General features: G+C 37.9%; 1 protein-coding gene across 2 annotated transcripts in view; it reads right to left on the reverse strand.

The window, feature by feature from the left end:
* COL1A2 (collagen type I alpha 2 chain) overlaps positions 1 to 16494 on the reverse strand; it is a 67572-nt gene that overhangs the window by 24085 nt on the left and 26993 nt on the right. For both annotated transcript variants that reach the window (XM_086941950.1, XM_086941949.1), the window contains exons 14-32: positions 15815 to 15868; positions 14851 to 14949; positions 14705 to 14749; positions 13274 to 13372; positions 13075 to 13128; positions 12858 to 12965; positions 11661 to 11714; positions 11466 to 11564; positions 10518 to 10571; positions 9968 to 10066; positions 9381 to 9434; positions 8073 to 8126; positions 7930 to 7983; positions 7675 to 7728; positions 6767 to 6811; positions 3477 to 3575; positions 3236 to 3343; positions 1739 to 1792; positions 111 to 164 (exon numbers count right to left, since the gene is read on the reverse strand). In XM_086941950.1, coding sequence (XP_086798076.1) covers positions 111 to 164; positions 1739 to 1792; positions 3236 to 3343; positions 3477 to 3575; positions 6767 to 6811; positions 7675 to 7728; positions 7930 to 7983; positions 8073 to 8126; positions 9381 to 9434; positions 9968 to 10066; positions 10518 to 10571; positions 11466 to 11564; positions 11661 to 11714; positions 12858 to 12965; positions 13075 to 13128; positions 13274 to 13372; positions 14705 to 14749; positions 14851 to 14949; positions 15815 to 15868 — 1341 coding nt within the window. The remainder of the gene's footprint in view (positions 1 to 110; positions 165 to 1738; positions 1793 to 3235; positions 3344 to 3476; positions 3576 to 6766; positions 6812 to 7674; positions 7729 to 7929; positions 7984 to 8072; positions 8127 to 9380; positions 9435 to 9967; positions 10067 to 10517; positions 10572 to 11465; positions 11565 to 11660; positions 11715 to 12857; positions 12966 to 13074; positions 13129 to 13273; positions 13373 to 14704; positions 14750 to 14850; positions 14950 to 15814; positions 15869 to 16494) is intronic.

Genomic DNA, 16494 nt, shown 5'->3' on the forward strand with positions numbered 1-16494 from the left:
AACAAATTGTCAGCCAAAAACCATCCAGAATGAATGATACCAGATAGCAATATGTTTTCCAAGGCTAAACCATGTTTGTACTATCAGAGGATATGTAGTTTTAGACTCACCCTCTCACCAGGACCTCCGGATGGACCAGGAGCACCGGAAGCACCAGCTGGACCCTAAAGATAATACATAAACAAATGTTTACCATTGATTGGTAAAACAGTTCCAATAATACATTTTATTGAAAATATAAACTGTCTAAGTACTACCTTCACATTTATATTTGTCTGTTATTGCTACCTTTGGAAAGCCTTCATGCATGGTACAGTCACATATTTCATATCCAACCCGGGTTTATCAGAGCCTTATTTAGAATGTGTGGTTAGTCTACCATTACAAATGTTTTCAAAGTCCCATTGTAATTGATAAAGCATTACAGAGGAGCAGAAATGTGTCCTTTCAATTTTTCTACCACTTAAAAAAGTCTCCTGGCTCTATTAACTCAATTAAATATTATAGTATTGTATCCCACTGCTGAACACTCAGCCAATTGGTAAATAAACATGTTCTACTTCCTGTAGGCAGATTGGTCTTCTCTGTTAGCCAAATCAAAAGGAGGAGCCCAGACAGTGTTAATAACAGGATACATTGGAAGAGGCTCAGGCACGGCAACAGGAGAAGGGAGCCATTTTTCTTTGTCTTTTCGAATAGAAGGTAGCTCTTTCTCTGAGCACTCCCGGCTTCTGAAGAGGAGAGTGCTATCAGTGTTACTGCCCTTACCTGCAGGGAAATGACGGCTATCAGGTACCCCCCTCCTATTAAGCATCTTGGCCTGTGTTTCAGGCCCACAACTATGGGGAAAGAAATTATCAACCATTGCTGACTATCTGTTCAGGTAATAATGCTTGAACATTGCCCTGGGCACAATGGTTACAGTGGTGCTAGAACATACCAGTCAAAGAAGGAGGAATATCCTAAGTCAAACAGGAAGGAAGTGAAAGAGAGACATTGGAATGTTGGATGAGAAGGCTCATACCAGGCATTTTACCATCCATTACCTTCAATTAGGGTCTATACACATTTCAATGTTCTACTTTTTAATGAGTAATGTGTCTGGAGCACTGTGCCCTGATCCCACCTTTTAATGTACACCAAACATAATAGTGGTGGAATTCAGCACCGCAACATGTGCTCCCAACTCCGAATGTGAAGGATTAAAAACACTGATTGATAAGAGCACCCATGGAAATATTGGTTAGCCTGGTATAATCTGCAATATTGTCCTCTGTTTATGTCCAGCAACACATTTTGCTTGCATTTAGTAGAAGCAGATGTGTATTTTATTCAAAATTTAAAACTGATGTTAATGTTCTCCCTCTTTGCCTAATTACCATACATGGTTTTAAAGCATGCTGAAGCTGGAGTAAGTTATCAATATGTTGTAGGCAGTGTTAAGACTGACATAGACTTAAAAACGTGTAAAAGAAAACAAAGGTATTTTGATTATCATTGACTTCCTGTATAGGAATAGTTTACCTATATGTATTGGTACATGTTGCTATAATGTTATCAAATTTAAATACGTGTGAAAGTCCACCTTATTTTAACCTGGTAAAATTGTATATTCACTATGCATTTCAAGGTGCAGTATTCTAAAAAATATATAATAGAGGACCTTGTCTGTCCTGATCTGAGAGTACAGGACTTAAACCCCAGCAAGAATTATGTATATTCAATTCAAAGTACTTACACGTGCACCATCTCTTCCTTGGTTTCCGTATTCACCTCGGTTTCCGGTTTCACCCTAGAATGAAGAAAAACGTTTGTCAGTGTTATAGAAAGCGCAATGTTATCATCATTCTTCCTAATGGACGGCTTCTTTGTGGCTTTGCAGCACTGGGTATGTGTACTTCTTTATCAACATTAAGGATGTGGTGGGCATTATTATGACAGTGCCAGCATGACTGGGGCTTGCTCATCCAACATTTTAGCATGGAAGTTCACTAATAACAAAACAACATTTGGATTGTTTTGAAAATGTTACATTTATGACATTCCCTATCTTAAAAAATTCACTTACGTATTGCATGGACAAAACATTATTGTACTGATTTTCCATGCAGCTGCTTATTTCCAGATATAAGGGCTACCGACATCACATAGGAATTATCCAAATGTATTCCCCATCTTGCATCATCTTTAAGTTTGATATTCTCTGAAATGTATTGTTCAATGGTTTTTTAGGTTTACAAGTTAACATAAGTGATGATATTGTTTTGCTCCAAGCCTGAGAATGTTTTTGGGAAAGAGGCATCGAATTAGCATAAAAATGTAAAGGCCTGTTAATCTCAGAGTAGAGTGATGTCAAAGATGTCTAAAGGCCTCAAATGTGGGCTCTTGTTGGTTCAGTAATATTGAGATGAGTATAGTTTATTAGTGAGCCAAACATTTGTGATGTAGCAAGATTTCCTGCTGTGTTTGTTCCAATTACATGAAAACTGAAAAAGTGGAGAAAGGAGGGATCAATATCAAAATACTTCTGTGGTAGGGGACTCTAAATTCTCCTATCTATATGACATGTGTCCACTAATCTACTACTATCAAAGTACAATGACCATCACTACTATGGGAGGACGTGATTACATATTTTATTATTTTAATCACACAGGATTAGTCTCTATAAATTTCTGCGTCAAATTTTACCAATTAGCATCACCAGAGGCCTCTGATAAATTGACCCTTTTCCTAAACCTCTTTCTGGCCTTGCTACAAATCCTGATTTGGGTGCAAACTTCCATTTGTGCCCCAATAAAGGTTTCAGGTCAGGCACAAGTTGTGCACAGCACACTCTTTACCCCCAAGATTTCCCCAAGTTTTATTCCAATCAGGAGAAATAATTCAATTCATGAAATAGCCCCTACTGTGAGTTTAAAAACTAGAACAAGCTACGTATATGGTAAATACTGTGCCTCACATAATTAATATTTACAGGTGCACAGTTGGTTCCTGGATTGGCACAGATGTTATAATTGAGGCATAAATTGCTAAGTCTGCTTTCTATGATTATTTTGAGTTATGCATTGTTTGACGTGTCCTTTACAGCAGTCATTGTAGAACAGTAGTGTTTTTTGTTGTGATGCACAACAATTAGAAGCTCAGTGGAAAGCAGAGGGGAGGTTCACAATCCATTACTTTATGTAAATGGAGAGATTCAGTAGGTGAGGCATATCACTGTGTTTTCATTTACCTTTTCTCCTTTGACACCTGGTGCTCCAGCAGTACCTCTTTCCCCAGGAATTCCACCGGAGCCAGATGGGCCAACACTACCAGCTAAACCAGCAACACCAGGCTCACCCTTAAAAACACAAGAGAAAGAAACGTCATGAACTTGCTGCTTGCAGACATTTTTAACAACATTATCTGTGTACTGAGGATCCCATATTAAACTACTTTCATAATTATTTAAACAGGTGAGTAGTTGAACTTACCTTTGTACCATCAGGGCCGGGAGGGCCAGATGGACCACGGGATCCAATGGGGCCAGGAGGTCCAACAGAGCCGCTTTCACCTGGAGCACCGCGCTCACCCTAAGAAAGACATGTTGATTAGTATAGCAGCAGGTACAAGGGTCATTTTATTTAAATGCATAGAAGTTTTGAGTGATATATAGCAACATATATAACAACAAAACTGCAAACCAAAAAAAGTCTGGACAACTTCAGCTTCAAGTCATCAACTTATGAAGCACGTTATTTTGGCCTTTCTTAAGCAATGATCTTTCTTAAATTAAGGTTCGACTAAGAGATTAGATCAGTGGACAGATGCTATGCACAAGTTCATAAGCTGGAAAGTAATGTTGGATTGTCAAGCCAGCTGTTTTCCTGTGATGTGCTATATTCATAGTAAAGCCTTAAATTATTTGATCTTGAGAAGTGTACATTGATATTGAGTGATTTTGCTTTAGAGTTCTATATTTATTTATGTTAATCTTGCCTTTCTGATGTTTTTATGGAGATAATTGCTAATGACATTGTTTGCCACCCACATATATATAACTGAAGTGCTAAAGAGTTCGGAAATATACATTACAATCAACCCGGTATCAAGTTTGCATATTGAAAGTTTATGACGTTTAAGTTTGAAATTACTATTTAATAATGCAGTATTCATACATATACCACTGCAATGCAAACCTTAAACAAGATTTCACTTCAATACGTCATAGTTCTTCCTTCTTCTTACCACAAGCTCTACTGTTACTGCTCTACCACTCTACCTGAGTCATTGCTTAAGCAATTTCAAAGAGATTACGTTATGGAACATTTGAGGCAATATCTTTGAATTCAGAAAAATTCCTCAGAATTTGCTGCAGATTGTTGTTATGAGAGAGGAGTAGAAATATGCCTCGTATGAAAACTCTGTCCTCAGCAGGCATGGCAACCTATATTCAGATGTACTAATTTATGGCATTCCAGTGGTGTGGTCAGTAGACAAACAGAGGTAACATATGAAATGCTTAGAACTATGTATAATTCTGCGTAATGTTTTCTAAGCCACAAACATATTTTTCGTGGCTACCTGTCAGTAGACAGCCGCAAATTATTTCACAACAAAACTCAAAAGGGTGAAAATGAAAATTGAATGAAAAACAAAATCGAAAGATCCAGAATGTGATTGTAATTTACGCCCAACAGTAAAACAACAAATAGAGCACCGTGTCCACTCTTAACCCCATGCGCGCTACGCGTTTAACCGCTGTGCGCTGAGTTTTAAAAAAACCCGCAGTTCATGACGAGCTCAGCTCGTCATGAGCGTACAACAGGCGTAACTCATGACGAGCTGAGCTCGTCATGAGCGTCGAAGGGGTTAATATGGTTTTTAATTTTATGTCCTTCCCACTTTAAATATCATAATGGTCCCTTATCGTTATTGCTTGTAAGATATGAATGTCCCCACTTTCCTTTCAAAATGATAATATTGCTTTAATATTTTTCACCTTTAATGTAATTGCTTCTAAGGATAGATGACTTCAATGTCCAACATCAAGAAAGTGAAGCATTTTTGAGCTTCACAAGATTTACTTCAGTTCACCATGCTTAAGTTTTAGACAAGCTGCCATAGCTTGAAGCAAGCCACTGCCAAGTCCTGAAAAGGACCAGGGATTACATTAATGGAGGCTAATATTTATCTCAAGAGAGATGCTTCAATAAAATAAAAATGGATGGAATCTCATAAAGAAAATACCAGAAACATTAGCTCGCTGAAAATATACACAAAAATGTTTCCAATAAAAACGTCTTATGGAAAGCAACAAAATAAGCCATTGGTGGAAAAAAGGGTTACATAGCGTGAGGCAATATGGCAGTCATTCCTGCCATGTGCCCTGGTGAAATACCATTAGTAAACTTTGTAGTTTTTCCTTGAGGCAGTTGCTAGAAGATCTGTGGTTGCTGCCAAAATAGGAACTGGTTTTCACTGTTGTAATGCCCATTAATTGGGCATCCAAAAAGCCAACTAAGAGGTCTGCATATTGTTCAAAATCAAGATACTCATTGGGGCAGATTTACAATAACTGGTGCATCCCTTCATATCAGCAGGGATGCGCAAGTTATTTTGCGTCACAGTAGACACCTCTTGCGCCACCATGGATGTGCCGCATTCACAATGCTGCGCACCATTGGGCAAGAATAGTAAGATGCGTGACGCATCTGCTGCCGTAAAGGTGACGTATTACTGGAGTTGTATTGCAAGCGCGACGCAGCTCCAGCAAGGCTCGGGGTGCCCCTATGCTTAACATGCTGCGTCAATCCTTACGCCTGCTTCAAGCAGGTGCAGGGTTTTGACGCAGCATGGACGCAAAAGTGACTCAGTGAAATCTTGTAGATTTCACTCAGCCACTTTTATGCGGCGTTCCTGCGCCAGAACGCCCCCCCCCGCGAGCCAGAACACCCACATGTGGTGCAGGGCTTTACAACGTGACACATCTCCCTAGATGCGTCAGGTTGTAAATACCCCGCAGCATGGTGCTGGCTTTGCGCCTCCGCCGCATCACAAAAGTGACGCAAGGGCGGAGCAAATGTGTCGTACGGGGCTTGTAAATCTGCCCCATTGTGTCTACCATGCCCGAATTTTACGAAGGCTGGGATTTTGTGGCTCAAATTACATTGACTTCCTATCCACAAAACAATTTTATTTAAATCTCTTTCAAAAGTACACAAGTGCCTGTTTGGGCAAGCCCCTCATTTTCTCTAAGGAAGACTGCCTCCTTACACCACCACAACTGGAGCATTAAGATCTGCCCAATCAAAACCTCTTCAGGTCAAGGTTTTAAAAAAATCTTCAATGGGTGGCAGGGTTTTTTTATGGCTTGCCCTTCGACTCTGGAATCAGCTATCTCTATGTTTCACATTTAGCCTTATGTAAAAGGTTGAAACCCATATTTTTAACTCCTAATTGCCACATGCACATATTAGCTGCTAGCACCAAGAGACCTTCAGGTGTTTGTGCACTCAATACATTTTCTATATCATATAAAGATTTTCTCTAACATGCACACCATGAGGACTATTTCACCCATTCACATTCCACCTGGTAGTATCTCAAGGAGTCTGTGGGGAAAAGGCTGAGTCAAAGAGCAATTTGCATCCATCTCAGGCTCAAACGCGGTGCGCAAACAACATGTGCGTCTGACTTTCAATTTATTGTTTGACTTAGGATGAGCCTGATAGTAAATTCATCACATTCATTGACAAAATACAAATGATAAATTTATACTTACTCGCACACCAGCAGGACCAGCAGGACCATGGTCACCAGGAATACCCTGCAAAAAGAAAAACAGTTTCAATACATTTTAAAATATCCTGTCAGACAATTAATCTAAAAGAAAACAGTGTACACTGTTCTGTACAGTGTTCCTCGTCTATGTCTTGAATACAAAGTGAAATCCAAAATTAAAAACTGAGTCCATTACAAAAATTCTTCAATACGAAAGGTAAATTAAGTTGTTGGCAGGGTTAATAGTGACCTTTTGCGTGGGCATCACTGAAGATTTTCACGAGTGCTCAGCCCTTAAATGGCATCTGTTCATTTTAGTGGCTTATTTAGAAATGTAAGAGTGATGTCAGGAGTTCTGCCCGGGACAGCCTCTGGGATTCCTTCTTGAATCTTAACATCCCCTTATACAACCTTTCACAATTAGTTTTAAAAGCACAGGTTTTTAAAACTGTACATTAAATCCCAGTTTTAGCTTAGTGGAAGAAGACTGAGGGGGAGTAGGGGTTAGCTAATAACAGAAAAGAAGTGACAGGGAGTGGCCCTGGCAAGGGATGGACTTCACAGTTATTTTTTAAGTATGTCTACTCCTACTATGACTACTAATATTAATAATATGTACTATCACAATATCAATTAACATTACTAGTAAACAATTGTATTATACTAGTACTGGTTGGAAGAAGGCCATTAATGGATGGAAAGCCACTTTTTAAGATTTTTGACTGAACCACAAACCTACCCTGTTCAAAAATAGGTGTGAATAAAAGCACATTGTCCAAAATACATTACAAATGTATTTTCCCACTGGGTTAATCACCAGCCATCCAATGTATAATGAGCTGTGTTTATTCATTGATAGCAACTCTAACATACTCCCAAACATCTTCTGTTCTCTTGTGTATTACTTACTCTGTCTCCAGGTTTGCCAACTTCTCCAGCAGGACCTCCAGGACCGGGCAGACCCTAAAAAAGAAATATGAAACATTTAAATACATCACTTTTTTCAAGTGTGAACATATCAAATGTTCAACAGACTTATTAAAAAGTAAACAAAACCATTAGATATCAGCAAACTAGAGCTAATGCTTGAACAGCCACATTTCCCCTAGTTTCCCATGAGAGTTTAACGGATTCTTGATAAAATGATACAATTGAAATTCTTACCTGGAAACCAGGAGCACCAGCTGGGCCTTGTTCACCTTTCTCACCAGAATTTCCCTAGAAAAGAAAATATATGATTAAACGAAGAGGTGCTTGTATTGCAAATTAAATAATCACATGACATAAGTGAACAAAATGATACTCACCACAACACCAAGTGGACCTTGGGGACCATTGTTTCCATCGTTACCAGGAGCTCCCTAAAACAAATTTAACATTTATTACACATGCATTGTTTAATTTTACAAAAAGTCCATGCTTTTTGTTCAAACTAGGACCTGCTATTTCAAGACTGGTTTGCTACAAGTTTATATACACTTTACCCAGGTGCACCATAGCATCAGACTATAACGCATCTGAGCCTCTCTTCTTCTTATATCATGCCAGTAGTCTAACTAATCAGCTATCATGAGCAGAGAGCAAGTGTTGTTACCGTTTGAGACAGGCCTGCACAAAAATAGTTTTTGCATCCACATTCAATTGTCCTAGAATTAGATATACTAAAATTCCCCATGATTACAATGGATTATTCATTCAGTAATTCAAAGGGATATTGGACCATGATTAGTCCAGTTTGTTTACCATGGAACCATTTTTAAAATGATTAACTTCAGATTAGCACAGATATGCCATTACTATTGTTTAACCTGAGGGATTGCTTTTTACTATGACTAATGAGTACCTGTCTCCCGTGGTTGTTTGACTTTAAAAAAACATTTCCTATTATTTTATAAATCAATTATTTGCAAGCTGTTGTCAGAAACCTGTAAAGACTAGGATTATCTGCAAGTTCCGATTTAAATGGACATTAATTAAGAGTCAATGAGGGGTAGAGGTTTGTGTCCTTGTTATTCAATTTGTCATCCTTGGCACTGCCCTTTCTTACACTTGGTCTCAGGGCGGGAAAGATACTGCTCTAGTTTCTTGCTCTCAAAAAAAAAAAAAAAACAAGTCTATGAGCTGGACAAAAGTAATTACTAGTAAACCCACTCAAGCCAGCATGCGGGGCTCATTCAGGGTGTACGATTTAACTCCAGTACTTTATTGAAAAATCAGCACAAATCCGTGTTCCATTCTTTTGATTTATTTGCTACCATGTATTGAAATATGTAGTAAAGGTTGGGCAATCTAGACAGGTAGGGTATTAATACACAGGAACAGCCCTTGAAACCAATATTAATCAGTGCATGGGATTCAGATTACCGTACTGCTTTGCCCACGCTGTTTTCCCAAGATAGCTTATTGGGCAGATTGTATAAACACAAAAACCAGAACTAAGCCTAATTTGCAATAAAACGATGATATAAAAGACATAATAAAGCTGATGAAATGGTTGTTTCCAAATCATCTCTTTGTTTTTAACCTTGGAGCATAGCTATAAGGTGTTATGGGTGTTTTAGATTCACTATGATTGCAAATAATGTATTAATAAAAAAGAAGAAACAAATACATACCCTAGCACCTGCAGGTCCCGCGCTACCCTTGTCACCATTCTTACCAGGCTCTCCCTGTGTATAATAAACAGAATTTGATTATACAAAATACAATTCATGTTCTGATTTCAAAAAGATAAAGAGCATATTTTAAATTTAGAATGTGGATGTTATTATGGCACTTATAGCAGAAAGAAACTGTGAACAAATGTAATTTTATGCAAATTCCAAATTGGAATTAACTTTTATTTTGATGGGTCAAGGAAACCACACAGAGTCAAAGTGTTGAATTGTTGGCCAACCATTAAACTAAGAAACATAGTTACGTCCAATTTAGCTACCTTTTGACCCACAAAGATGCTAAAATCATGGTGGGCTGCCTTTAATAAGCAGTTAATTTACCCTTTCAACCATTTGGGTATCACTTTTGCCAGAAAGTGCTTATGGCAATAAAACTGCAAGTGGCAAATTTTTCCATGTTAATTAAGGTCAATAATTTGGTTTTAATTAAGGAAAGTCTGAATTTGCCTCATGAAGATTTCGAATGTCATAAACGTCTCTGATGGTGTAGTTGGCACTTCACTCATATCCTAGGCCAAGTTACTTACAGCTGGGCCTTTTGGGCCAGGGAATCCTATGCTGCCAGGCTCGCCTCTAGCACCAGTTGGACCAGCGGAGCCAGTACGACCTTCAATGCCCTGTGGACCCTACAAAAGATAAGACGTGCTTTCATTAGTATATGGCCAGGCATCTTTAAGAATCCATTCATCCATTTGATCAGAAAAACATATCCCTATGCAGAGCTTGATTTAAACATGTCCTTTTCCATAATCTCGAATGCTATAAATTAGTTATCTCCATTTGGCCATTAATTTATTCAAAGCAACCACAATTTAGATTCATTCATTTTTATGTAATGCTTCCTGCAATATTTTGTTAAGTGAAGCACTAAAAAACAAAAAGGTTTATTATTACTCATCTAAATTTACAAAACACCTGGTTTGTCCCAACTGATCTTTATATCAGTTATATTACTATCAACAGCCCTGCCCACATAGTTAGAACAGACTAGTAAAGTATGTTTATTTGTTAATATTATCTTCTGTAAAATATGTACTCATGTTGCACTGCTTTCAGACGTGAGAATAAAACACTTACAGCGGGGCCTTCTTTGCCTGCAGGGCCTGTATTACCAGGGAAACCAGGAATTCCCTAGAACAAAACAATGTATTATGTTAAAACAACTGTACTGGTGATTATCTCATATACATAATTTTGAAAATTGTAGCTACTTTAATTAACATTACTTATACACAAATACATTATTTCTACATTGTGATACTTTCAAGCTTTTCATTAAGACTATTTAGCATTCAAAACACATCTAACTGCATCAAAGTGAAGAGAATCAATTGGGGCAATACACTTTCTTTATAAATTAGTACTGACGCTATCTTTTGGGATATGTTTTACTTCAAACATTTATTTAGGGCAACACTATAGGATCCTAATAATTATTAAATATTGTTTGAAACATACAAGATGGTTTAAATATGTTATAATATTATTGGTGTATGGTTGTATGTTGAAATGCTAATTCTTGAAATGGTGTCACCCAACTAGCTACAGGTTTTTTATCCCAGTTTTCTTAAGATAACATTTCATATATGCAAACTGATGTCTGTTTAACTTCCTCACTTTGGCATAGAGAAAAGGGACTTGAATTGCAACAGTTCACCACTAAAGTGAATGATCTCATGCCACTTTGAGGTGTCTGTAACACATGGGCACTGATAGATAATACCAGAGGGCTAAAGTCACTATGTTCCACAGGATTTAAAAACTGTACTATTTGCTTAACTTGGATCTGCTGGGTATTATTTGCATAATGACTGATTATACTGAATTATTAGTGACACAGAACTCAAGAATTGCTCTCGTACCTGAAAGCAAGTACCATGCTCAAGCATGCTCAGAAATCTTCAGCTTTTGACTTCGGCCTGAACATTTCAAAAATACATTTCACTGATTGTTTTTGTCTTTTATTAAAAGTTATTTCCTTGCATTCCAAAAGATCATAATGTATAATCTTAAATTTCAATATACCCTTGCTCCTAAGAGACCAGGCTCGCCAGGGCGTCCTGCATCACCTGAAGGACCACGAGCACCAGCAGGACCAGAAGAACCACGACTTCCAGGAGCGCCCTAGAAAACACAAAAGACAATGACCATGAGTAAGATAACCATGAATCATGAGCAGTAATAGCAATATTTCAGTATCATTTCAGTCTTTCAACTTACCATTCCACCAGCTCTGCCATCAGCACCAGGGAGACCACGGGTTCCAGGAACACCCTACAACATGATAAATAAACATATTAAATACAATAAAAAAGTTATGAAGAGTCATTAAGCAAAACAATTAGAATACTGTGTCCATGAATGCACTACATTGAATGTAAAGCAACATGAGGGAGATTTGGCATAATTCATAAAGGGACTAGCACACATTAAAGTGGTCATTTTAATTTAAGATATAATATCATTCTGATATGGAAACTATGGCGGACTACATGTACTATATGGCGTTAAAAAGGACATCTTAATACATAATGCCCTTACAATGTTTTTCTGGAATGAAGGTCAAAGTGGAAGGATTTCCATATACAACTGACTTGTATTCACAATGCACAACTTGATCATTTCTTGATAATGATAAGTAACTAAGTGTTTGGATAACAATTAATATGGGTTAAGAGCACATTTTTATCATTTTTAGGAACGAACACTTGAAGGTCCAGTATTATATATATAATTTAAATCTAATTTATCCATTGATATTGCACATTTGCCATAGGGATGATATATATATATATATATTATATATATATATATATATATATATATATATATATATATATATATATATATATATATATATATATATATATATATATATATATATATATATATATATATATATATATATATATATATATATATATATATATATATCGTTCACCAAAAAGAATTAATGTCCGCACTCGCTCAGTTACGTTTGTTGGGTTTATTAAACCAGAGACTCACAAGTAGCCCCCTTCACCTACGCGTTTCGACCGCAGGTCTTGTTCACAGTGTTGCCCACAACACTGTGAACAGAACCTGTTTTTCATATATATATATATATATATATATATATATATATATATATATATATATATATATATATATATATATATATATATATAGAGAGAGAGAGAGAGAGAGAGAGAGAGAGAGAGAGAGAGAGAGAGAGAGAGAGAGAGAGAGAGAGAGAGAGAGAGAGAGAGAGAGAGAGAGAGAGTGGGATACATTTGATACTCTTGTACACAGGTTGTGACTTATAGAGGGCCTTGTGCATGTTCTTTGAAGACATAGTTACAAAGATATCGGATGCTAAATTATTATGTTTGCCATTCCTAATCCACAATTTCATAACCACAATGATCGTAAACCTACCCTTATGCCTGCAGCGCCTGAAGGGCCAGAGGAACCAGGTTCACCATTTGGACCTCTTTTGCCTTCTTCTCCAGATGGACCAGAATTACCTTGGGGACCAGCAGATCCCTGAAGAAGACAAATACAACAAACTTTGAGACAAGGATCAGGTCAACATGATGGTTGTTTTTCAACCCTGCCAGAATATTATATTTGAAAGAACCTTCTTGTTACTTACAGGTTCACCCTTGGAGCCAGTATCTCCCTTTCCACCAGCAGTTCCTGGGTCACCCTACGGCAAAACAGAAAAAAATGGATATTATTATTATTCTGTATCAAGTTGTGTCCATTTACTGACCAAGAGCATTCATCATTTGTGTGACTTGCTTTGAAATAATTAGCAAATAAGCACTGTATGTGAAAACATTTGTACTTACAGCAAGTCCTCTGGCACCAGCAGCACCAGATGCCCCTTGTGGGCCAGGAATACCACGTGGACCAGGCAAACCAGGAGCACCACCCACACCAGGAAGGCCCTGTAGAAGAGAAACAATTACTTAGGTACAGTTGTTATAAAACAAAAGAAAAATCTACATCATTCGGAAAAAGTAACATGAATTTACTTCTAAATGACATAGGCACATGTCACATAATAACTATCACCCTTGACAAACAATGAAAGATTATGACCTATTATATAGTGCATTAATAATTGTTAAATTCCTGCCTCATGTTATGGGCACAAGCTGGAAGCAAGGGCAAATACTAGGAGCGTTAACCAAAGAACATCAGGGGAGCAGTTCAGAATGTTGATATCTCCTTTGTTAGAGCTGGCATTGCCCTTGCTACCCTTGGTCTCCATGATCCTAAGAGCGGTGTCACAAGCAAAAAAATAATTACAAGGTTCTAAAATACTTGTTTCTTTTCTGTAGTTTCCACTGCCTGTGCTTACCCTTAATCTTCAAGCCGCTAATACGAGGTTGTTGAGGGGCTAAAGGTTTACATGTTGTCATGTGATACTAGCACATCGCACTTAAAAAATTCCCTGACACATAATTACAGTTGGCAAGTCAACCACAGTGAGAATCCCACTTTAGTGGCCCGTCACCTCTGTGCTCTATGTACCGTGTTTATTTTTAAGCTGCTCTTCTCTGAAAATGTTTGCCTTGTTCAAGGAAGGGTGGCATTTCCATGGGGGTCTGCCATGTTCTGGAACTGGTTTCCATGGCCATCTGCTGCTTTTATTTTGATGGGGGAGGCTGCAATACCTGTACCCCCTGTTTATTTTTAAAAGGTGTTCCCCACAACCTTCAACACAATCTCACTTTTTGTTTTCTGGTTCCCCACCAGCTTCACACACACTGTTCCATGAAACAGTGAAATGCAGGCAGAAAATTATCCGGTGACTCAGAATGTGTAGCCAAAGCTGCGTGCTCTGTCATGTCATGGGTGTCAAAGGGCGCTTGACGTCACTCCACTAACAAATATGAAAGGACATACCATCAATTGCCCCAGTGTGCTTCACTTCTCTGCTCTTTCACTCAACTCGAAGGTGAGAATGTAAGCAAGCAATAACAGGTAATGCTGTATCCTAAGCCTTTTAATCAGCTGATATCTGGGTCTAACAGAAAATTAGACTGAGACTATTTCAGAAGTCTCCAATAGGCATTACCTTCTTTTGGTATCATTGCTGACATTTGGTACTATTGCTTACTGCAAGGCTTGCCTTTGTGTGCAGTGACCAGTAAGGACATGTTTGAACTAATTAAAAAAATATTTGCATAATCTTTATTTTTGATGTAACTCATAATATTCCTCACCACACTGGAAATGTTTAGAAGCACCTCATTATAAATACTAATACTCACAGCAGCACCTTTTGCTCCAGCGACACCATTAGCACCAGGATTTCCCTGTTAGAGAAAAGAAAGAAATGTGTGTTAGTAATATTCAAGGTATCACCCTTCTTTCAACAAAGTAAATATTATTAAGGAAATGTTTGATCTGTACTTACGGCAGGTCCAACAGGGCCAACAGAACCAGGGAGGCCAGGATCTCCTCTAGAACCAGCAGGACCAGAAGGACCATTGCTTCCAGCAGAGCCAACTTCACCCTGTTGGAAACAGATATCTACATTACTTGCGGGACTTCCTAGATTGTTTTCAATTACCTGTGACACACATTCTTATAGATAAACTCAGACATACCCCACACACTAACTCTCAAACACAGAGACACTTCCCTGCATTTTTTAGATGATACAGAGGGAGGTGTTAATTCCTAATATGATAATACATATCACTGGCTACCTCTTTTGTAGGATTTTGGGGCAATTATGTATGAGCAGGTACTGAGCTATTAGTCTTTGTCTGCAGAACAATGATGGGGAGGTCTATGAATCATCAGAAATAAAGGTCTAAAAAGTTGTACATAAAATCCTTTCAAAAGTTCTAAAGATTCTTCTAATACAAACCAATGTCTGGTGCATTCATTGCATATATGTAATAGTTGGCCAGTCATGCAATTTAAGGCCACTGGCCACTCAGACATATTGCCATAGGGCAGCATGACCTTTTCAGCAGTAACCTCCCAAGTTGGTTTACGTCTTATGAAGGATGCCAGATTCTTTTTTGGTTTTCAAGTTATGCACAAAACAATAGCTTCATAAGTGAGTAACTGTACCTATTTGTAACTTAAAGCATGCTACTCTAGTAATGTAGCAGTGGTAGGTACAGGAAAATCATGCATTGACATTAGGCTAAACTTTTCCTATTGGAAACATTTAACCAGCCTATTACCAGGTTAAAAGTACCCATACTTTTCAAGTACATTAGGCAGCTAATGGAAATCTGGATATATATTTGTAATAAATGGTGTAAAACACAACTCAAAAGGTCTTCTTTCCTGGTGGAAAATTGAGCATGCAAAGGAAGAGATTTCATCAAATGGAAATGTTCAACCTGAAGGGATATCCTTACCTTGGCACCGGGGGCACCTGGAAGGCCTGGAGCACCAGCAGAACCAATAGGGCCCTGTAAACATTGAAACAAAATTGACTCATAAATGTGGCAGCAGACATTAATAATGCACTAGATTAAACAAAATTGATAAGCCTACTGTCCTCACATTTATCAATTCTGCATTTATCCCCAATAATAGTAAAACAGATTGGAATGATATTAATATGAATTTGATATTAAAATCCCGGGGGCTCAGTCTGGTAATTTAAAGTAATTGAAAGAACTTAAAAGTCCGACTACAACCGTTTTGATTTTTAGCTCACATAAATATTGAAGAACTATCTTGCTTCACTCAAAGTCCAAAATAATCAGGTGCAGTGGGTTGTATCTTATTCAAAATCGCAATTTGTCCTTTTACCGTAGACATGTTGATTATGGGCCTAGTAACAAGTTAGCGAGATTTAGTAGCGGGAATACCAGCTGACCAGAATTATCATTTCCATCCTGTGTGTCCACACTTAAATCTGCCTATCGTCATTTTTTCTACCCAGAATAGAGAATGAAATGCAGACCTGAGTGTCCCAGATCAATATCTTTATGCCGATCCCGATTCAGTGCATAATAGCTTGTCTTTTTCTGCGCCCAACTGGTGAGAGCTAGGAACAAGGATTCCTGAAGTCTGGGGGACCTGGGTATCC

The sequence above is a fragment of the Lissotriton vulgaris genome, chromosome 10 (assembly GCF_964263255.1).
Source record: "Lissotriton vulgaris chromosome 10, aLisVul1.2, whole genome shotgun sequence".
Taxonomy (NCBI): Eukaryota; Metazoa; Chordata; class Amphibia; order Caudata; family Salamandridae; genus Lissotriton; species Lissotriton vulgaris.